Source organism: Melanotaenia boesemani, chromosome 11 (genome assembly GCF_017639745.1).
Source record: "Melanotaenia boesemani isolate fMelBoe1 chromosome 11, fMelBoe1.pri, whole genome shotgun sequence".
In the NCBI taxonomy this organism is placed as follows: Eukaryota; Metazoa; Chordata; class Actinopteri; order Atheriniformes; family Melanotaeniidae; genus Melanotaenia; species Melanotaenia boesemani.
Window position 1 is genome coordinate 32,463,054 of NC_055692.1, and position 24,213 is coordinate 32,487,266.

Genomic DNA, 24,213 nt, shown 5'->3' on the forward strand with positions numbered 1-24,213 from the left:
AATAATTAAAATTTACTACAACAGTGGTTTAATATTAAAGTGGTTACTTTTATTAGGAGATGGAGGATATGTCCTGGTTGCCTGGTTACTAACAGTGCTGACCAACCCTTCAGACTCACCTGAAGGTTTTATTTCATCAGAAGCACCACTCGCATCGTAAAAGGATGCTGAATGTGTTTGGACCCAACAGATTTTAAACTTAGAAGGTTCAGTATGTAAAGACGTAAAAATTTGTTTCCTCTTTCCTCTTGACCTAGAACAACACGATGCTGGTCCTGACATGCTCGTGGGACCAGACTGCAGGCTGCTGTCCACGTTCAGGAGTAATTAAATGCCTGCTTGTACATAAAGCTGCTTTTTTATCATTTGAATCTCACTGTGTGATTATTTATAACCAAGTTATCACTTAAAAATAGTTTCAGTGCAGATCTTTACTGTTATTATTTCATTAATTTCTTGGGTATTATGTTTGTTAATATTCCTCAGCTCTGTATATGCACGTGGCCTGCAAGTCATTTTGTCAAGCATATACCTAAATAGTAAAGCTAACTTGTCCATCCTTATAACTCACGGAGATATTGGCATTCAGTCTAATAGGAAAAACAACAATTTCTACAAACACATTTGTGAATCTGATAGTGGGTTTTCGTTAAAAAACTTCTTAAGTATAATTTAAAAACAAATTTAAGAAGATTGTAAGAGGATATTGGTGAATAAAGTCCATTGGTTCCACTTCTTCTACTTGCTGGTTTTTCATCAGACGAGAACTTTTTCTTTCTGAAACATTTGAGACAAATTCCAACAGTGTGTAGCAGAAGCAATCAACAGCAAGCCAAACAGCATTTGTGATCTTGAAAGCCATAAATATTGCACAACAAGCATGTGCAAGACTAACGGTATCATGAAAGGCTCCATTGTGCTCCCTTTTAAATTTACCCACTAATGAGATTGTGGTTCTGATGAGAATCACATGAGAATAAACTTTTTCTTCTTATTATTATTATTAATAGCATATTTAAAGTTCCCATATTATGCTAAATTTGTTTGTAAAGGTTTTCTAACAGTCATATGTGTCCACAGAGCCTGTGTATGAGGCCCAGTAATGAAACATTCTGTCACTTCTCTCGTTTGCTCCACTTTTTAGTGAATTTGTGCTCAAATGGGTGAGTCTGTGATATTTTCCTTGGCGACATCAAGTAGGGAAATGACCACTCCCCCCAGTATTGGATATGCCAAGTTACGAGCGAAGCATGGCAGTTGCTCTGTTGACATTATCAATGAGCACAAAAGCCTTTTTTCTCCTTTCATTTGAGCCCCTGAAGACCCAGTGGGAGCAGATTAGTTTTATTTTTGCTGTGTACCCACAAAACTTGCGCCCAGTATTTCAGAGGACTTTCCCAACATGGGGGCATACAAAGCAGGCTCGCCAAAAAGCATGAAGCATGGATCAGCACCATGACACAACTCCAAAAGAAGGTTCTCATTATGTGTTGCTTTACTGTACAGACCAGCTTAGCCTGACAGCCTGTAAACACGTTAGCACTGCAGCTAACGTAGCTCATTCACTGCTGCTAATGAGTGTGACCGTGAATCATATGCAAGAGTCTTTAATATTAGACCTGTGAATGCAAGCCTAATTTAAGCTAACGCTAGACACTTATTTGTCATTTGGATGGTTGTGATGACTGTTCGTGGTGCTGTCCTGCATTGTAGAGTAACATTAGCCTCTGTTGTTTTGATCAACGTGTGGTCTGCAGTCGTTACCGACGATAGATGGATCAGGTGCTGATGTACCTCGATTATTGGTCGAGTGGTTGGTTTATTTATTGAAAGGTGTTGTACATGGGCTGTAAAGTTGAGCTGATAAAGACTGTTGCTAGATCAAATATAGGCTTTGCAGAGCTTGATGTGTATATGCAAAAAAAAGTTTCATTGCATTCAAACTGCTAAGGTTGAACGACAGTGTCTCTACCAGCCATAGCCATAAATCCATCGTAAACAGTGCATGGTAAGCTAGCTATGCCAGTGAAAGTCGCATCTTCTCCCCAAAAGGGAAACGGCCCAGAACGGCACAGAAACAGTCCGTTCTCAGTAGAGCTCACTAGAGCTACTTTTGGAATGGCTGAAATTAAGGACCATCTTGAATTTGGGGTAATACACATTGAAAACAATGTTTTGGGACCTCAGCCATATGAAATTGTTGAAAAAAATGTAATATGGGACCTTAAAAACTATTTTCTAATCATCTACTAGACTTTTATGATTCTACAATGAGGTCAAAACAAAAAATAAAGTTGTTAAAGTGGTTCCACCTGAGTAGACAGACCTGAAGAATGCTCTGTGCAACTATGACGACCAGAGGATGAAATGAGGATTCATAATCCACTCCACAGCATAGCAGAGCTTTTACTGTTGAATGATTTAGACACAAATAACTGCCTCAAACTGGCCTAGATGCTGGTCTATCTAGTGTAATCACATGACTGTGTTGTAATTCCAGCAGTGAGCAGGCTGCTACTGATAAGCTTGATTTAACCTCTGCTGGGGGTTCAAAGGCGGCTGGCCTGCTGGGTTAGATTATATAACCAGGAGAAATGAACTGCTCTGTGCAGCTCCGCATGGGGCCAAAGGACTTGACCTGCTTGTTTATTCATTGTCCTCCACTTTGCTATGACACACACACAATGGTCTGGGTAAGGCTGGTATGCTCTGTCTCACACACAAAAACAGAGGAAAACAAGAACTAAATGAGGATATTGGATGATCTGAACGAGCCCCTCCATCCTCTACCACAGAGACACAATCGCGCATGGATGACTTCGTGTGTGTATGACCCATTTTCTGCACTGGTGCAATGGTCTATTTCACCTCTCTGTCAGCGTGGAGGGATATTCATTTACAGCGACAGGCCTCATCAGCACATTTCAAAAGCACCCTCCATTGTAGAGCCATGATCCTGTACTGCAGCATCTTCTCATTTGTCACTGTTGCTGAGGAAACCGCTGCCTGTGAGGCTGCTTGCCTTTCCAGCTTCTGTGCGGCATCTAAGAGATCCTCTAGAGCAGGTTTCTGATCATCTCCTCCTTAGAGCTTCTTCCTGTATTGACGGCATCTAAACAGAGTGTGATGCTGCCCCCCCTCCCCCGTCTGTTGCTGCTTGAATGGCTCTGAAATGGCCGAGCTGTGATCATGCTGTCCCAGCTCAGCTCAGCCTGGTTCATGTCCCTTCCACTCCCTCCCATGTTGTGCAACCTCTGCTGTGGCCCCTGACAGAGGCAAACGAAACCTGACAGCCTAAGTGCATTTATACATGGTTGTTGCCATGCAGGCAACCGCCAATGGGGGGGTGTCAGTATGTGACAGAGATGTCTATGATTGGTTCAGAAAGAGGAATGGCAAGGTGAGGGGGCGTTAGTTGAGAAGTGAGGTGAATGCAGTGATGCAAGGCTGAATGAAGACCTCAATGGGCAGTTTGGTGTTGTTAACTCATGATCTGATCCACTGATGAGCTCAAACTATGAAAGGATGACACACACAATATACGTCACATGGTTCCAGGCCGTGCTGCAATTTAGGGCTTAACACAGCTGAACCAAGTCACTGAATATCCCCGTCCATCTACACTGCTCTATCCAACAGGAAATACTTAAACATGTTTTGGTTTTTACTTTAAAAGATTAATATACAAATGGTCCACAGAGAAGAAAGACAGTAGACTTCTGTTTTGTTATATTTCTGGTTTGGATATAATTTATCTCTGGACCAAAAACTTGAACTATTTATCTGTTTAAGCCAAATGTTTTAACTTTTCTGATTTATTACAATTTGTTATCCAACTTAACTCCTGCTCAGCAGATTAAGTGCAGACTTTATATTTTTGCCGTCTCTCCAGCTATTTTATCTCCATGCAATCCTTAAAAACCAAAATGTTCACTGTAACGAAGGTATTTTTTCTAGTACAACTTAATTAACTATAAAAAGTTTTTTTGACAGCATTTCTTTTAAATTTGTGGTTTGAACTTTCTCATGAAAAAAAAGACTAATTAAAACCATTACGTGAATTAAAATCACAGCATTTTGTGTAAAGTTGGGCTGATACAGACACTAGCATCGGAAATACTGGTCGGTCCTGGCAAAAGTAAGGGGATCGTTATCGACGAGTATTTCTGTCTAAACACAACCACAGAAATTAAATCATAATTCTTTTTTTTTTTGTCCAAAATCACGCCGACACAGGAAGTTATGCAGTCTTGCATGACAATTGTTTTGAGTTGGTAGCAGAGAAACAGCTGCAAATTGGCGCCATTACTCATAAGAAAATCCCAGCAAAACAGCAACATGCTTAATGTGCACGTTTCCAGAGGCTGCACGAATGCTGCCAAATTTAACAGCAGCAACCTTATAAAGAATGTGGGTTGCCATCTCGTTATAAATCACGAGGAGTTTGTTGCCTTAAAGGAAAAGCATAATGAACTGCACAAGTAACAAACACTGGAAAATGGTTTAAAAAAAAAAAGAAACTACAGAAATTCGCAAAAGGAAGCCAGAGAGCCACCACAGGATTTATTGTCCTGGATGACCAGCCCCTGTCTGTCATAGAAAACCATCACTGTAAGTCCAGTTCCAAGTTGTTGTTTTTTTAAGAAATTATTTGATTTGAGTTTCTCCCTACTCAAATAATTTAAAAAGTTCTGTGGCAAATCATTGTTTTCATGTGTTAATTGTTGTTTTATAGTTTAACATGTGCTAGGCCTTTGAATGACAGTAACAACAATATTATACATCAACGTCTGTAATAAATATAATTTATTTAAATTATAAATTTAAAAGAGCTCTTAATAAAATAACACAGGTATCGGATTGGTACTCGGTACTGGCAGAAACTCCAGGTGTCATAATTGGTATCAGACAGAAAAAAATGGCATTGGAACATCTCTAATTTTGTGAGCACAAAGACTGGTTGAAGCTTGTTTTTTTCATTTAATGTAGTTTTGATTGTACAGCATTTTCTCACAAAGATTGGTAGATTGCACCAGAAAAACGCTGCCTCTTCAAATGAATTTAACTGTCTGTTACAGCGTGGGAAAGGCAGGCAGGAACATGAATTTTTTATAACAGGGCGGTAACGTACTGAGTTAGGAAATGTTAACTCTGTCTGCACTGTCAGCTTTAGTCAGCAAACACCTGTATTCACTCATGGTTTGTAAAGCTGCCCTGCGATGAAACATCAGGTAGAACCAAAGTGGTGCAGGAACAGCACAGTGACTGTAGATCAACCCAGATCTCAGCCCAGCAGAGACCTTTGAATGTGTTGTGTAAGTAGGGCAGCAGCAGCCCGGAGCTGAAAGAAGCGAGGTCATATGGAAGGTCAGGATTAATCCCAGATTGTCTGGAAACAGAGATCATAAAACACTCTGCTTCACAGGTTTGTCTCATAAAAGATCCTTTGTCACAGCAAAAATACATATTTTTTCATTTACAGAAATATTAAAGCAAATATTCATTAATATCAGTTAATTAAATTAGTTAATAACAGATTATGAATAAGTTTAGGGAATAAAACAATTATCCTGCCCTCGGAGGAAATCTGTTTCATGGTAGTCTGACATCGAGCCAAATCAGGAAATAAGAACTTAATTTTAAAAATAAATTTTTCTCAAACCTTTGCCAGATTCACTCAGTTTCACATTACAAAGCGGCACAGAGACTAAATCATTCTGAAACCAATGCTGCTGATGGAAAAGCTCGTTTACAACCAGACAAAGACAGCTGTGACCTCATGGCTGAAGCTAGCAGGTGATCTTTGAGTTGGTGAGCATTTTCAAGCCGTTTCAAATTACAAGAGAAGTGCTGCTGTTCTATTGTACAAGCGATACGACACGATACGCGATACACAATGTGATATGATTTGATACGATATGATGCAATTTCATGTGATGAGATACAATAACACCACAGTATGACTAAGTCACCATAACAACAACAAAGTAATATGCTTTTACACTTTTTTACATGCATAGTCCACATAGATAGTACGTAGTGTATACTTAGCATGCTCAGTTGTTTGTCTTAACACTTGCTGCTACAACCCCTAATTTTTCAGTTTAGGATCAGTAAAGTACATCTTTAATCTGCCCATCTATCTAATAAAATCATGCATCAGCTGCAGGTTGGTAAAAGCGCATATTCTGTGTGGAGGACATGTGATGGGCTGGTTCCTGTCCTCTGAACTTGCCTAAAGCCTGGTGCACACATAAGGATCTTCGGGCTGTTTTTGTCCTGATTTTGCCTCGTCCCGACCAAGGACGGCAAATGCCCGATCTTCCTGACGCTTATAAAACAATGTACAATTATTATTTAGTCTGAGGTGTGTTATGAGCAGATTTGTCCTGATAATCGGCTCCAAAACAGGTCATAGCCGACAATCAGAAATATTGAACATGTTCAATATTTACGACCGGACAGCTCGTGAGTTGTGACTGCACGGATGGTGACGTGCCACGGAATGTAGCCAATCAGAAAGAGAGCTGGCTGGGGAACAAGGAAGTAAATAAAGTCTGTGTTCACACTGTCTCCAGTCTGTTATTTATTTCATTTCTGGCTTTTTCTGTTAACAACAGTCCCAAGACCACCATCATTCCCTCGTCCTATATATCCCCGTCCATGCTGGGGTTGTGTTTTCCTGTTGTTACTAAGTTTCTTCTTCTTCGTTTTTTGCCAGTTGTTGCTATGGTTCTTCTTCTAAGCTTTAGTTAGATCACGTTTGGTCACGTGACATGTCCGGCTCGGAGGACTAGATTGAAGATCAGTTGCGGGACAGCATCGTTATATGTGTGTTGTTCTGTGATTAGATTATCGGAGCACACCACACACACAGTACGATCAAAACTGTTTAATGCCTGATTTTTTTGTCTTTATGTGTGACGTCTCAGATAGATAGAAAATCTCATAAGATTAAAAAAATCCTTATGTGTGTACCAGGCTTAAAAAAAGAAATAAGGAAACATCCGGCTGACATTTTATTTAGAAAATTAGAACCTAATTTAAGTGGTAAAATTCCCACCAGAAATACACTACAGCAACGTTTCCAACAGCTGAAATGATGACAGACATGTCAAATCATGGTTTTAAAACACTCAAATATTATTGCCTGAAATGAACAAACAGACGCACCTTTAGGACTTGCTTTGCAACACATTGTTTTAACTGTTTTCACACATCTTTCAGTGTTGACAGACAAATCTTTCAACCTTGTTCTCAGCTAAATCAAACAAGATTTCACTAGAGTAAATAATCTGAAGACAGTAAAAACAGACTAGAAACCTAATTTATTATCTTTGCTAATATACACTGAAAAAAGAGGCATACATAACTTCCGCAAAAAAGATGAAAACGAGATAAAAAATTAAATGAAAAAAAAGTATATAAACCGTGATCCCTGTCAGACATCTTAACACACGTGGTGTCAAATCCACATTTTTAAAACAATGTTCCAGGGTGGGAGTTTACTGGAATCACCTAAATACTGATTAGAGCTGCTGGAGGACAGTTGGAATAAAGGGCTTAATTTAGAAAGAAAAATCCACTTAAATCATGTTTCTCTTTACTTAAAATCTATTTGGTTTGTGTGCACATGTGGACTTTAAGTACGTGCTGTTTTTTTAGACCTCAGATCATGAGAGCTGTCAGAAGTCATGCAACTCATCAATCTCTTTCTAGTCTGGTACCTTAGAAAGATCAAATGACTCATATGATGCAAGAATCTGCCCAGTTCGCACATTTTGTGGTTCTGCCTGGACATATGTGTGTTAAAACCTCTGTAAAACTGCTCAGGTTAATTCTTTTAAAGTCACTCATCATATATTACTTTATTAATTCCTTGATGAACTGGACTGCTATCCTTGGATTCAAATTTGTTCTTCACACTGAGTAATGTTTGTCTTTTATAGTTATAATTTAAATTTCCTACCGTGTTCCAGGTAAATTCCGTAAAAGAGAAACTTCATTCTTGGATGTACAAAGTCAAGAATAAAAGTATAAAAGCAAATAGCCTCGGTTGTTTCCTACGGATGATCCTGCATTGTATGGCTGGAATCATTGTGGCACAACTACTTTGCTTTGAGCCAAATCACACATTTTATCAGCGTTTCTTCAGCTTTAATGGCAGTTTGAATTTGTGCAGTTGTTGCATCTGGTGGTTTTCTGACTTTTACATCCTCTTAAGCAAATAGAAACAGTGTGGATATTTAAATATGATCACCTATACAGGCAGTTAGGGATATGATGTTGTATAAATGCTGCATTATGACCAATAACATGGTAGCACTGATGGCAGCAGGGCTTTTCAGCTGGCGGCCCACAGGCCTGAAACGGCCCATCCGTCTACTTGGACCGGCCCATTACCCATCTGCTAAAAAATTAATAATTTAATAGCAGTGACTAAACTAAGTACATCACTTTGTGACATTTTATGACACTGGGAAGAACTGCCGTTTACACTGACGATGGAAGGCCAAAGACATCGGCTGCTTATGAAAGCGTAACAATCCGAGGAGAAGCGGTTGACAGCAATCAGGCCTCATGAACAACAGGCTCAGTACTTCAGTACACTCACAGGTTTTCATTTTCAGCAACCGTCCTTTAATCTTTAAAGGTTTTAAAAGGTAAACTTCCTATGACTGAAAGTAAAAACCACAGCCAAAAGGTCAGACCTCCCTGACAGGAAAGAGCATTGCCTCTAACAACATCCGTTAAACTGCGTCTTTAAACAAGCAGGAAGTCCATCACTACTGTTGGATAAGATCAAAACAGAACCAGGGTTTGTGATTTTTGTACATTTTTTTTACTTCATGCTGTAATGTCATTACTTCTGTTGGTAATCTCACGGCACACACTAACATTCATAGACTACACGTATCGTGATTGTTCATGCAGTCACATGTCGTTTCATAAATACTCCAAACAGCCTCGCCCACACGTCAAGAAAGGGAGAACTGTGTTGTCAGACAAACACATACACACACCAGCATGATGAGTCAGCTTCTTTCCTTTTCATCCTATTTCCCTTTCAATAAAAGCTTAAAGGCATTATGCCAAACAGTAAAAAAGAAGAAAGAATACAGAGATAATAAAAAGCCTGTTTTTAATTTAACTGGAGTAAGAAGCTTCCTGTCCAAAATCTTTTAAAAATGCTGACAAACAGACTACTGAATGAGAAGGTGAGCAGGGACTGACCGGTGTGACAGGTGCCGGTAGAGCTGGAGTTGGAGCAGGGACATGGGGCACAGGCTTCGGTCAGGGCGGCTTCTGGGCTGCGGTAGAAACCAGGCTTACACTCTTCACAATTGGACCCCTGGGTGTTTCCTTCACAGCTCAGACACACTCCTGGAGGTCAGATCAAACATCACACCATAAGCACTTACTTACTTTCTGTGCTTCCTTTAGGTCGCTGCAGGTGGTCCGACTACATAAACACATCATGATGTGATCATTTCAGTCCACAGATACATGTGACATGATGAAAAATCCCATATCTATTTAAAAAGTTAGTATTTTTTTTACTAAAATGACTAAAAAAAGAGTCTTATTACATCAAGAAAAACATGAATCTGGATAAAAGGTTTCAGATCAGGTGATACTGATTAAATCTCTTTAGATTTCAAATAATCTCATGAAAGTTCTGCTATTTTCTAAATATCTCTAAAAGACTCACAGACAAAATGTTATTCCAAATCTATCAGGGGAATTTTTGAAGAGCTTAAAAATAATTTGAGATAAAAGAAAACCATTTCCAAAGAGAAGCCCAGTTCTAAAAACTCCATGTTATCCACTGACAAGTTACATAATGAATCCAGATGAAGAGCATATCTAAACACAACACTGACTGAAATATAATGCAATGCTTTTTAAAACCTTCTCAAACTGAACGCATCATTCTGGTAAATTTTTATGAATATACAGGGTGTAAAGTGCTGTCTGTAGTCAGGTTGTGTTTGTTTCTGAGCTGTTGTGCTTCTATGACAACAGATAAAGGTCATGTAGGCGTGACTCAACCTGTCCACAGACTCCTGGTTTATCTATCTGGGACCAATCTCAAGTGCTGAAACGCAGCAGGTTTAATTGTTGGTTGGGGGGAGGGGGAGGGGAGGGGGGTGCTTAGTGCTTAGTACCAACAGTGGTCAAGAGAAAAAACATGTCAGTATGATTCAAACCAGCAAGGGTCCTTCTTGTCCTCTGTCTTGTTGGAAGTAACCCATCCCTGCTGTGTTTTCGTTGAGGTGCCCAGTTTTTAGGATACTGTATGATTTGCATTTGCACAAAGTGTTCTTGTGTAAGCGGCCCCCGGGAAGAGGCCTGGGTCCGTCTTTAAAGGGAGCTGTCAAACCTGAGCTATGTTAATCCACAGCACTGTGACCACTGAGCCCCGGCCAAGGCTTCAATGCTCCATCTGCCTCTGCATTAAAATGGAAAGACATATGGCTTCTCACTGAGCCACCCCCACACCAACACTGTCTCCCTCCACCTTTGCTCCTCTTCCAGCCTCTCACCAGCAGCTGGTTTCCTCAGTTTCTGGAAGTTAAGCAGCAATCCTCCTTTATGAAGGTGATTGAGGACAGAGAAGAGGGTAAGTCCAACTTCAATCACTCACTAGAAATTTGATTTTGTGTCGATCTCTTTTTCTGCTGCATAATTCCTCTTCCCTCTTACCGGCTAACGACCTTGTGTTGTAAGTGCACTCTAAATATTTACTGTAGAGAAACTGGAGGGTTTGTGTAGCCTCTCTCTGCACACAACAGATTGCTCTTAGCAGACAGGTGTTAACTTTAGCTAAACCCACCAGTTAAATTTAAGGGGAACTGGATGAGCTTTTTGTTTCATTTTCAGCAAAAATCTGACTTTTAGTTTTCAACTTTCATATAAAATGTCTAATTTCAAAGGGACAGAGAGCTAAAAGCAGATCCAGCTGCCTCTTTTGTTACACACACCAGCCGTTAAGATTTTAACTCAATGAATAACAACCCTCTTAAAAATAAATACATACAGAAATTTAAAAAAAAAGGTATAAATGAATTTTTTTTGCATTTATTTATCTTTAAATGATTATTTGTACATTAATATTGATTTTTTTTTTTTTACATTTATCTATTCATTATTAGATAATTAATCCGTTTATTTATCGATACATTTCTATTGCCCCCCGCCACGGAAATATAGCCTGACTTTCTGTTTTCAGTTCTAACTTTTAGATATTTACAGTAGTTTGTGTGATAAACAGCTGATGTAATATGAACTAAATTGCTAGGCATCCATGACTTGTTAAGACCTCCATACTTAAATGAGTTATTGTTTTCTGAGATGTACTTAATCAGGATTTATTTAAATTAATCACAACAATTAAATCATTCACTCAGAACAGACGTCACACAAATCGAGATTATCGCTGAAGCAGGAACTGAAGTAATAAGAATTATAAAGAAGACGGAAACTTACTGAGCTAAGCTGCGGGGAGAGGTCAGCCAGTTTTTCTTTTTTTTTAACCTAAATGTTACAGATAACTCACCAGACTGTGGGTGGCAGTAGCTGGTGTGGTTGTTGCACTGACAGGGCCGACAGCCCGTGCTGCTGAAGTGGAAGAATCCCGGATGGCACTCGTCACACTTGGGCCCAAACACCCCCGTTTTACACACACAGATCCCTGAGCTGGAAGACAAAACAGAAGACAAAAAACATCAAATACTAGTACAAGAGTGTAGAGGATGAAGCCCCAGCAAGCATTTTAATTAAACAGATAGCCAAACTGTGAATGCCAGCGGAGCTCTGCACGATGGAGGGTTTATGTTTCTTGGGCAGCGGCCATTGGTCCTGCAGGTTCCTCCACCAAAAGCCTGCTGCAGGTGTCAGGATTAAGGGCTCACAGTTCAGAGCCACCCAGACCGATTGTGTCTCTACCAACATGTTTAAAATGTTCTTCTGGTCCTGTGCAGAACCTGACTGAGTGGAAGCTGCTTTTCATTCATATTCAAGTTCATCAAATTTTAGATAAAACTAATGAAGATGATCTATTCAAATAAAAAAAAAATATATATATATATATACAGTATATATATATATATATATATATATATTTTTGTGGTTCATGTAAAAAAAAAGAGAAATGACAGCTATTTATATAGCACATTTAAATACACATATATCCAATGTACTGAAATTAAAATAAATGAAAACCTTGCTACCCTGGGTGCACTTTTTTAGCAGCCCTGTTATTTTTATGGGTTTAGATTTTAAATAATCCTTTAATTAAAATTGAAAAAAAAAAACAAATACCAATGAAAATATTGTATTTTTAATGAAAAATAAAAAATGCATTTATCTAAAGAAATCAATTAAGTCAATTTAAATAAATAAATACTTAGATGTGACAATCTCGAATAATAATCCAACAAAGTTTAACCCAACTACGTTTCTTCTTATCTGGACATTTAATTGTTAATCTGATTTTATAAATGATATTTTTCTTCTTCTTTTTTATTTTATTTTTTATCTGGATAATGGTTAAGTGTGCAAATAGTATTTCTGCATCATATAGTTTATTTCATGTTATTCTCATTCTCCTTCTTATTCTATGAAGCTGCTGTAACACTGCAGTCTGGGATCAATAAAGTGCATCTGATTCGGATTTCTTTTGTCTTATTTAAAAGACTGAAAGAAGACTCAGGATTTGTGGCTGCTAAAGATGAAAGTTTAATGCTCATTAGTGTGTGAAAAAAGAACAAGTGACAGGGAGACATTTTATTTGTTTTTAGATATGAAGCCACTCTGGAGGCAATTTCCCAGCAATTTATCAACTGTAAGTTCCTAAAAACCCAGACAATGGCCTCAGAAATATAATCCTGGAACAATGACTTCAAAACAATTGAAGTAAATCAAGAGTGACTGTGAGCACTTTTCATGAGCGTGTGCGTGGGTCTTGACACAAGCAGGGCTTTGTTAAAACAACTGCACTTAATGCAAATGAAGAGGTCCATGGCGATGCTTAGTGGGGCGTGGGCACTGCTGAGGAAGACCAACAGTCCTCTTTCCTGTGAGCACACACATGTTTAGCAATAACTTAAATATCTACAACGTGCTTCATAACACCAGGAAATCTCAGATACATAGATTAGTGCATATTATTAAAACTCTTCCCATTTTATTAATACATATAAAGCGATATAGATCAGGATTTCATCAAATTTCTCAAGATTGAAAACACTGAAAACAAGGGGAAAATGTGTTCTTCCTTAATTACTTAATCAAAAATGCAACTATTAAGCTAACTTGTCACACACATTTCTGTCTGTTTAACATGTTGACATGACTTTTTTTCACAAGTACAGGCACTGCGGCGTGTAGCTGTTTCATACAAGTGCAGCAATCCTGCATCTGTTTGCAAGGAATCACTACCTAACGTCTTGGGCGTGAATGATGGCATTCATGTTTATTACACAAACAAAATATGCTACTTGCACTAACCTGCATTAACGGCTGGTAGGACAAGAAGATAAAGCACCACATGTAGCAGTCAGAAGACAGGTTTAAACATGTAAATGCACGAACCGGCCGGCCTGGTGCAGGTTACTGCAAACAGCTGACACAGCAAAAACTGCCAGGCTGCTCACTCACAGCAGCTCTGACATTTTCAACTGATTATACTTTAAAATGTACATGCTGGTTAAATAAAAAAAGAAGTTGTATCTTTACACACTTAACAACACACAACAAAGTTTTAAACTTTACCTTGATGATGATTGTATTTATTATGATGATGTGGATAACTGATAAAGCCAAGCCAAATATATAAAATATAACCACACAGGAGTGTCTGTTTTCAACTTAAAGAGAATTAATTCCCAGAAAACGTAATATCATTTGAAAACTAAAATCAAGATGTTTAAAATATTGTATTAGACTCAGACGTTTTGAAAGGTTAAAAAAAGAAAAATAACAAAAATAATTTTCATTGAAATTAAAAAAGTACATTTAAAATTAAATAATTATCAAAATGAAAAGTAAATGTAAAATAAATAGAATAAAATGTAAGTACTTATCAAAAGTAAAAACATAAATAAAATATAATAAAATAATAATTATTATTATTATAAGTAAAAAATATGTTATTATTATCATCAATACAAGTCAGTGTATTATAGATTATTTGAGAAAACAGCTTAAGCTTTAGTTCACAAAATCACATCAGAAATATTCTTGTGTTTTCACCTCCATTAACACAGAAACTTGGCTGCATCTGGATTTAAATGTTCATTTACTTGCCTATATGCTCTGTTGGTTACCACACTTAAACAGGGGTACACCAGAGCATTCAGACTGCACAGAGCTTTTACAGGATGAATACAGGGACAATAAAAGAGATGAGCATCCTGAGCATGCCTGAGCTGCAGAACTGCTGGTGACATTTGAAGCCTCTGTATCAAGGAAATTGGATCTAAGCTCACATTTGCCCCTACACGGCCTCTACCGCTCTTCTTCATGTGGCGTTGTGCATACACGTAATGTTCATTTGTTGTGGACGTGTGCAACCAATGCTACAAACAAACAGAGGATAATCAAAGCAGTCGTGATAAACACATGTACACATACTTAAAAGCAAGCATATTCCTGGCCTAATGTGTTATTGCCCAGCCCGCCCATCATCTGCGAGTAAAGGTCAGAGAGGAGTTAAACCCTCCTTTTTACTGCCCTGCTTGCTAATCAACATGCACTATAATAATAAATCCATATGATCCCAACCCTTTAAGCATTTATTATTCATACCAGAACATTTCTCTTTCTACAAGAACGAGATAGAAAGAGAAAGCCACCAGAATGAAATACCATGGGGACTTTCCAGTAATGTACCAAGTATTGCTCTCATCCAGTGAGGTCAGTCATCTGGCCGATGCAGGCAATGACCAAAAACAAATTATGCTGCAGCTGCTCTTTAATGCACTATGATGCTCTCTGCTCCAATTGGCTGATAAGCAGTGAGACACTAAGCTGTGGCAATGCAACACAATCAATCATCTGTTTCTAATGAGCCTTCATCTCACTGTGTGAGCAGCTCAACTCACAACCACCGTCCTTGCTGCTGGAGAAGAAGGGTGAGCGCGATGACTCCCAGGCGGATGGAGATGAAGCTCATGGGGTTGTAAAAACCGTCTCCCTCAGGGCCCAGTAATCCCGCTGATAATTTGTGGCTTCTTGGCCAGGAGGAGGGGTTTGTTATTGTTTTGAATGATATCAGGGAACAGTGTTGGCCCAGCTGCTTTGCGTAAGATCTGCATGTTAAGTAGGTCAGTATTACAGGGACGAGGAAGCTTAACCCCATTCTGCTGCCGCGGCTCTGATGCATTGGCTGCTATGTGTCGCATCGGAGCAGACAGTGGCAAACATCCTCACTGCATCATCGAAGGGTAACCAGTTTAATCTCCCACGGGTGAATGGTTGGCCAGAATAAACAGGGAACTACACTAAGCAGGTTTAGTTGTATTGCTGGATCTGCAGCCAAATCCTCAAAGACTTGTGATGTAACCCCCACTGTTCTAGCTCATAGCCTCAACATGAGCCAGAACATGTTCAGATAGCTCAAAAATAAGCCAGGCTTCAGGTCAAAGGCTAAGAGCATTAAAACTCCTCAAGTCAAAGAAGGAAATGTTTTAGTTTAAACAGATTGATGAGTTAGTTTCAGATAACAGCTCAGTGCCAATGATATTGCCATTGCACAATGTTGCACAGTACAAGCAGTGCCTTCTAAGTCATGAGGTCATAGCTTTATTATGACAGCATGTCATGTTGCAATAGCAGCAGAAATGTATTACATAGAAAATTAGAAAAACATTGTTTTTCTATGTAATATGTTTGGTTGCATGAAAGATATTAAGACTCAAATGTGAGCTCAAAGTTTGATGTCAAAGAACAAACTCCTGCTCAGGACTAGACACAAAAAAGCACACTGTGTATGGATGAAGAAGTGCCTTTTGGTCTGGTGTTAAATAACCGTTAGAAATTTAATCCAAGTCCAGTATCAGCGTTATACGTCTGTCCAACTGTCCTGAGCACAGATGGGAGGGTACAGTGTTGATCTGACTCCGTGGCCATCAGTCAAGAATCAGACGTGCAGACTTTGATTCTCCTGCTGATGTCTAAAAACAGCAGAATACTGAGAATCAACTCACTGATTTCACCTGATAACGCAGCAACACAAACTCAATTAAATGCTGAAATCATACGGATGCCTTTCCTGTTGTTTTTGTATTTTGTTCTAATCCTTTCGACTAATTCCTCAAACCTTATGCACGGGACATTTACTCCAACTCGTATCCAAAAGTAACCTTAAAAAAATGATCATAATTCAGTAATTTTACCATGTTCATAGATTACTTTCTGATGCACTTGAACCCTCTTTCCTGCACAAAAAGCAAAAGCTTAAAAGTCTCGTGATTGCTGTCAAATAGTGACACGATGCAGAGTCTGAAACATCTGCAGCAACAATCAATATTTCATTACAGTCTGGTCTTCCCTGTACAGTATTATAAAAAACGGCTAGCAGACTATGCCCACGGCGGCTGATCCAAAAGCACAACTGATACAACTGTTATGACAGATGTAAGCCGTTAATACGGCTCTTCTGTCAAGTATTGACATGACCATACCAGTGTACAACCACTTCACAGCACATGACCCACTGCAAACAAAAATGCCACATTAGCCAGAAAGAGCAGGAAATCTCATTACAGTCGTTCAGAACATTCAGTGTAGATGCAATTACAGATGTCACAAGGCTTTAAAAACAGATTACCCTGGAGGAATTTCATTAGTCTGTGTTTCGCTTAAATTTAGAGCAGAACTGCAGGTTTTGGTGGTTTGTTTCTTATCATGTCTGACAGCAGGAGTCCAGGAGTTGTAGAGCTGAATTGTTAATTAGAAGTAGACCTGGTGGTTCTCTGACCTGGTGGCTTTTCACCTACGCATGTTACACATAAATAATGCATACGGTAAGAATCCATTATGGTGGTTACCTGTCCAAATCAACACCAAGTCATAGGCCCATATATTGTATTTTACAAGGCCAGAAAGTGGGTTTTATGGCTTCATTCATAAAGGAAGGCTCTCTTTTTTTTTTTTTTTAAATCATCATTGTTGTGAGCACAAATCCCACAAAAAAACGAATAAAAACTAATTAGATTTAATACCCAAAAGAAAACGAAATCTATACAAAAACAACCATCAACTGGTGAAGTATGCATGAATTACCAGTGATTTTGTTTTTAATTAAAATATTAGCAAATTTTAAATGAATTAATTTAATGTTACAGGGTGCCTGATCCAGGTTTCAAACCTGCAGCATCCAGTCCCTTCAGGTGTCGCTCCTGTCTTCTTTCTGGTGCTACAGTCATTTAAGCATCATGTGACATCTTCACTCAGCTATGAAAGCACATTTTCAAACCTAACCATTAAATAATTTTCAACAAATGACTGAAATGTCCTGATGAAGTAAATAAAGACTGTTTTACTGAGATCTCAGATAGCATGTTGACGGTAATAAAAACCTATGAAGGATATTGGAGCCATTTCAAGCCGAACTACATTTCAGAAACGACTACAGTGACGGTAGATTCAGCTTGTTCAGCTGCGTCTACTTAATCGACATGAAGTTCTCAGCATAACAGCTGGAACCCCACTGTGCATGATACAGAAAGCATGTAGAGAGAAGTGGCGCACTGTGGTGTAAATAAGATAAAAAAAACACCAGTCTGTTTATTTTTTACTACAGAGACAAAGTATAAACCTGTTCTATAGGAAACGTCAGTGTTCTGGCCACACGTTGCATCTTGCAGTTGGTAAGGGAAGCCGGTCATACCTCAAATTTGCATCCTTGTGTTAGAATAAAGAGCAATTTATATATATAGATGTCACCTCATGTAGTAATCCTCCATCTAATGTTATAAATATATTACTGCATGAGCATCGAACGGAAGCTGGAATTTAAAAGATTGAATCAGAAACCAAATGACAATATTTGTTTGAAAAATCGCTTTTGGATTTTCTTTCACAATCATTCTGGCCTAATTACCAACAAATGCATTTTATCAACATCAGTAAACTCTAATTCCAACCCCTTTTACACAATAACTGGGCCAACTGTGCAGAGTTTAAAAAAAAGGGTTTCAACTTCTCTCTATAAGCTCACCCCCCATTTACTCCACAATGCACGTACAGTTATTATTCTCTGGGCTTTGTAACCGTGCCATTATGTCTGTGAGCATTTTCAACCAACAATTCCCAAAAAGCTGGGGCATTGTGTAAAACATCAAATAAAAGCAGGATGCATTGATTTAGAAATCTCATAATTTTATTCCCAGTAGAGCCTAAACATCATATCAGATGCTGAAACTGACACATTTTCCTATTTCATGGAAAAATAAGTTCATCTTAAATCTACAAACATCTGTAAAAAGTAGTTCCAGGGTGGTGTTTAGCATTGTGTAGCATCCCCTCTTCTTTTAACAACTGTCTGTACACATTTGGGAAGTGAGGAGACCAGCTGCTGAAGTTTAAGGACACAATAAAATACAATTAAGGAGGGTCAACAATAAGACGTGGGCCCTGATCATGAACAGATGAAGAGAATTACAGTTTCTTTTGTGTTTATTTCAGATGTCGATTCATCTTAGCAAAAACATACGAGCTGCTCTATGAATAATCTAAAAACCTTTCGACTTAATTTTAACTGAAAATTCAAAATAAACAAGTGAGTATAATGAAAACTCGGCACCTCAGTTTGGTACAAACTAGTTCACACCACGTGTGCACAAACTAAATACTGTTCCTTGTTTCAGAGAACTTCCGCCATCATTGCCCTGAGCAGAGGTCCTGCTACTATCAGTTATGAAGCTGGAAGGTGAGTTAATCAGCAACCTGAGGCCTTTCAAACAACTCAGCTCTTGTTTGTACTTGTGGATGTGTTATGCCCCATTTGATGTACGTACTGGGATCTATGCAGTTTAAGAGCACAGTGGATCATTTACCACTCAGTCCAGAGAGTGTACTATGTCAGTAATGTACTGTCCAAATGATCAGAGCAGGAAGGTCTTTTTACTTCTTCTAAACAGTGTTATTAAATAAAAAAGTAATGTGGAATGTTGACCTTTAAACTGATGTTTAAAGTGGTCATAAATAGGACTTAAATTATGGTCCGTACAATAAGATGAAAATATCTTCCTGTGATGCCATGTCATCTATATTTGGCTAACTACTCAAGTAAATACAATGCAAGAGGACTGTGAGTCAGAGGCAAACAAAAAAAATCACAACAGCTCAGACTCAGTCAGAAGCTGGTTTGTACATATTACATAGATATAAATAAAACTCTTTCCTGTTATTCTCTCCAGGTTTTCATTCTTACTATGCATCACCCTACTGATCTAAAGCATCCGCACACCTCCTGACATCAAAGCTTGTAAATGATGGGAAGAAAGATCTCCGTTTTCAATATAAATGATAAAGTCAGTCACAGAGGGAGCCTATAATATAAGGAAACCACACTTATCTATAACTAAACAGCCAAGGATCAAGTCAATGAGAGCTGCAGTATGTGTCTCACACTGCCCTGTATGAGCCAAACACTGCCTGGCCATGAGTGGATCTGCATGCTCTTCATCTGGAGCAACTTCTAATGAAAGAATATCTCAGTGCAACAGTATTTTGCAATGATTAGTCGACGTCGTCGACAATAGTCAACAATAAAAATAGTCCACAACGAATTTAAACATCGACTATTGTCGGCAAAAAAATAAATAAATTTATAAAAAGCTACACAGACATCATCCGCTTTCCTATCTCTGCACATGCGCAATAAAGTCCGCCAGGGAAAAATATGGCGGCCGACCAGGAACAAAAGGGCGACACTTCAAATTAAACTTACTAAAAAAATTAAATACATGTGAGATTTGTCAACGGACCTTGTGTTCCACGGAAGTATGCCTGCAATGCTTGAACATTTAAAGAGGAGGAACGTCAGACTTACATAACAACCTCATGCAAGATTTAAAAGCTGAAAGTGAAATAAGAGCCATTTAATAATTATGAGATACATAATCCGATTAGTCGACTTGTAGTTTAAATAGTCGATGACTAATCGACCATCAGAACAGTCATTAGCTGCAGAACTAATTTTGGATAATAATGTGCATCCATTAAGATTTGGATTTCCTGCTGTGGTGTGGAAGAACCGTCTCTTCACATCACTGCATCTGTTTTATTACTAACCATCACCAAGTTTAAAATCCGGCATTTGAGAGTCAGTTTTACACCTTCAAGTTTGTGCTCACAAGCTACATTTGTTCAATAAATCTTAACATGGATAATAAATAAAATTTTAATGTGACTCAAATCAGTTTGCATTTATTTTTATTTAGTAAAAATTGTACCTGTAGAAATGATCTACCTTGTTACGTACAGTGTTCATAAGATATTCCAGAGGGACTAGTTCAAATAGTTCCCGTAATGGATGGGCTGTTATCTCTAATCCACTGCAATAGTAGATTCTTTTCTAGCAGCAAAAGAATTTTTACCCTCCACAGTAGTTATACATCTACTTGGAACACATAATATATACAGTATTTTCAAACCTGGATTAAATATATTTTTTTACCATTTGATGTCATGCTTAAAGCAGCCTTAGAAGGAATGTGTTTCAGTATCAGGGATAAAAAATGGACTAGTTAAACAGATAAAACAAATAAAAACATCTGTAATTTAAAACAAGGCACTAAATGCAAATATTAAATAAATATAAGCATGAACAACAACAGTATAATCCAGGTGGATAATGAGCATGATTTCTTTTAGTTTTTTTAACTGTGTTGTTTTGAGGGAAAAACTGGTAAATTTTCTACAGAGAATGCGAACGTGACATCTCTGCAGCTTTCTCTGCAGGATTTCATACTACATCAAGACGGAAACGCAGGTGGCTTACTTCCTTTTTGTGTGCTGATCACAAAGATGCTGCTGCAGCTGAGTACGCAACTCAAAAATAAAATGATAGGATGAAATACTCGTCAGAAATTCGGAGATTAAAAAGATGAGCAGACGGTGAATACACCCAAAAAGATGCTTTCTCCCACAGTTCTGTGCGTTGATGACGTCAGTGTTCTATATTGTGAAATAGAAGACCCGAGTTGTGCGTTTATTTAAATGTTATGTGTTATAGAAATGTAATAGGAACATACACGTTTATACTTATGTCTGTTATTTTTCAGACATGATGAAAAACGGAAATTTAAAGATCTAAATATTGTAAATGTTGTAAAAATCAGACCATGATTGAAATAAACTATCGATTTAATGTCAGACCAATATTCTTGCAGTTTATCACATGAACATAAAACACTTGCTTTCAATACTTGCTTCAATTTTGCATGTGAGGGAGAAAATGATGAATCAAAAGAATGTCTGTGACTGGGGATAAATACAGCTTATGTATTGTTTTAAATGAATTGCTGCTGTTCGAAGTACAGATGGATCTTTTAAGGATTTTTTTTTAATTTATGCAAACTTAACCACTTTTAACCAGATTCATGATCCAATCAGAATAAAAATCCCTCATGAAACACTTCAGTCAGATAAAGCTCAGAATCTGTTATCAGGCTGAAGAAATATTTGTTTATTAGAACAAAGCAAGCGTAAATAAAAAACAGTGTGTTGCTTTTCCGTCATTCCTGTTACTGAAACATCCAGGTGCATGTGATACCTATTCACCACAACTGTCACCAAGGAGCCACACCCGCTACTTAATGTGCTGTAAGCTCACAATGATGCCCACACCGAGCTTTCAGCATTACATGCCTCGTCCTGCATGCTGCAGACAACTGCCCGCACCCCTCCCTCACATTTCCAGCTGTGAGCATGCGTCTCGCTGGAAGTCTCGCTTGGGGAAGTGTTTGTGCAAACAGCAGATGTGGAAAAAGTCCAGACCAAACTGGGAAAACAGCTAAGTTTTTCACATCTACTGTGGACAAGGATTTTTGATCATTCCTCAAGACAAAAGACCCTAAAAGCCTGAAGGCATCCACTGGTAAGATTCTGCAACCCTCCACTCAGAGTGAAAGATTTGGGGTATTCACTCAGTACAAATGGCTTTGAATTAAGTTCTCCAAAAGGTTAAAAGTGCATAGGTTGAATAAAGATTAGCCGAGAAAGGCAGATAACTGACTTCATCACAAAGAGGATGATGTGCTGTAAACAACTAAGAACAAAGAAGCACTGGCAAAAACCAGACTTAACTAAATTATTTTAATGATTATTTTTCACTCTACCACAAAACAAATATTTGCCCAGTATGACTTCTGCAGTTTCCACAGCAGAAATTACAACTTAAATATCAACAAATGCACATAAACTCAACCAAGACTGCCTCACACCTTGATGTGTTTTACCAGGCCAGCAACACATAACATGTAGATGAATGTTTGCAAAGCATCCACACGGAGCAGATGCATGAGCACTTTCTAAACCCAAGTCCATCCATCCATCATCTATACCTGCTAATTCCAACGTAGGGTCACAGGGAGGCTGGAGCCTATCCTAGCTGCTACTAGCCCAGAGGCAGGATACAGCTTGGACAGGTTGCTAGTCAACTTATGCCCAAGATGATATTGTAAAATGTAAGTGATAATGTGTAATGAAATTGTGATCTTGTATTTAAACAAAGGAATTAAAAAAAATGCACTGCCCCTCGCACTACATGACAGCACCTGGGTCCAACTGGACTCACAGCAGTCTGACTACCACTTAATGACGTTACTCCTGTTTGAATTCTAGCTTGTGTTGTTCTTAATCTCCAATGTAAGTCGCTTTGGATAAAAGCGTCTGCTAAATGACTGTAGAATAAAATAGAATAGAATAGAATAGAAATCAAATAAGGAAAAAAGGCTGTAAAAATTTAGGAAAGTAAATCTAAAGATTACAAACAAAAAAAAGCAAGTAACACTGATGTGATATAGAAAAAATGAAAAGAAAAATGAGTAAAGATATTAAAAAGGAACATGGTTGAATGCATTGAGCAGTTTTTTTAGCATCACTTGTGGACAGGATGATCTGCATTTTGGGTTTATTACACAAATAAAAGAAATTTTGCTTGAGTCACGTTTGATATGAAAACTAAAATAAAAATCCTAGTTCTTCTGTTTAGCCTGGATTTAAAATTAGAAATTGTAGGTGATCCAGACCGGTACACCCAGCTCCAAGTCATACCAGAGATTCTCACATGGACTGAGATCTGGTTTGACCAAGCTGTTTGAAATTATTAAAAATTTCCCTTTAAACCATAAGTTATGCTTCTGCAGTTTCTTTATTTTCTCTGTTATTCTGAATGCTGAACATCCATCAAACTAATCCATCTAAATAACTTACTAACAAACAGCTGCCTTGACCGTGAGTGATGGGGAAGTGCTGAGTTTGTGTTGGTTCATCATATAAAGTCTCACAACCTATCAATATAAATCACAGACAACAAAACAGGAAACTGACATGGCCGTGTACATGTCTACAGATACTGATGTCTTATCAGCTTGTCACTCCACAACACAGGAACACATATGCTGTAATTTATCTAATTCTTACTGCCATTGCAGCAAACGTGATAAAAGCACAGACTGCTTCAATCACAGCTCATTACTTAATGGGAAAGATACCTAAAGCAGCAGGCCGGGGGGTCGGAAAGCTGGCTAATCTGTGTAACTTACAAAGATAAGCTCCTGCATGGGGCTTGGCTAGAGGGCCAGCCTCAGACCGTCAGAGTAGGACTTTAGTCTGTGTGAAAGCCCTGAAATAACCCTCTTGCCTCTAATTGATCCAGCATCTTGCCAAACTTGATACAATGCTTCATTTTGTATAAAAATGACAAACACGACCTGTGTTTCCATGACAGACTATGTTTATTAGGATTTATGTGGCTTATGTAAGCCTATGCAGGGGACGTGTTTTCTTCTGAGAGTATGACACACAAATCCCTCCACAGACACCGTAGATACTGACAGCAGCAGCTTCCTTTTCATGGTAACAGACAGAGAATACAGCCACTATTTTTACTGTGTTCCCAACCCACACACACAGCTTCTTCCCCTGGTCACAGTTCTTGTGATGTTTGGAGACGCTGATGTAAGGTCTGCTGTATGC

At 38.4% G+C, this 24,213-nt stretch overlaps 1 protein-coding gene across 1 annotated transcript in view; it reads right to left on the bottom strand.

Moving 5' to 3' along the window:
* The window catches only part of si:ch211-158d24.2 (multiple epidermal growth factor-like domains protein 9), a 40,299-nt gene that overhangs the window by 7,747 nt on the left and 8,339 nt on the right, over positions 1–24,213 (bottom strand). The window contains exons 3-4 of the mRNA XM_041998677.1: positions 11,561–11,700; positions 9,235–9,384 (exon numbers count right to left, since the gene is read on the bottom strand). Coding sequence (XP_041854611.1) covers positions 9,235–9,384; positions 11,561–11,700 — 290 coding nt within the window. The remainder of the gene's footprint in view (positions 1–9,234; positions 9,385–11,560; positions 11,701–24,213) is intronic.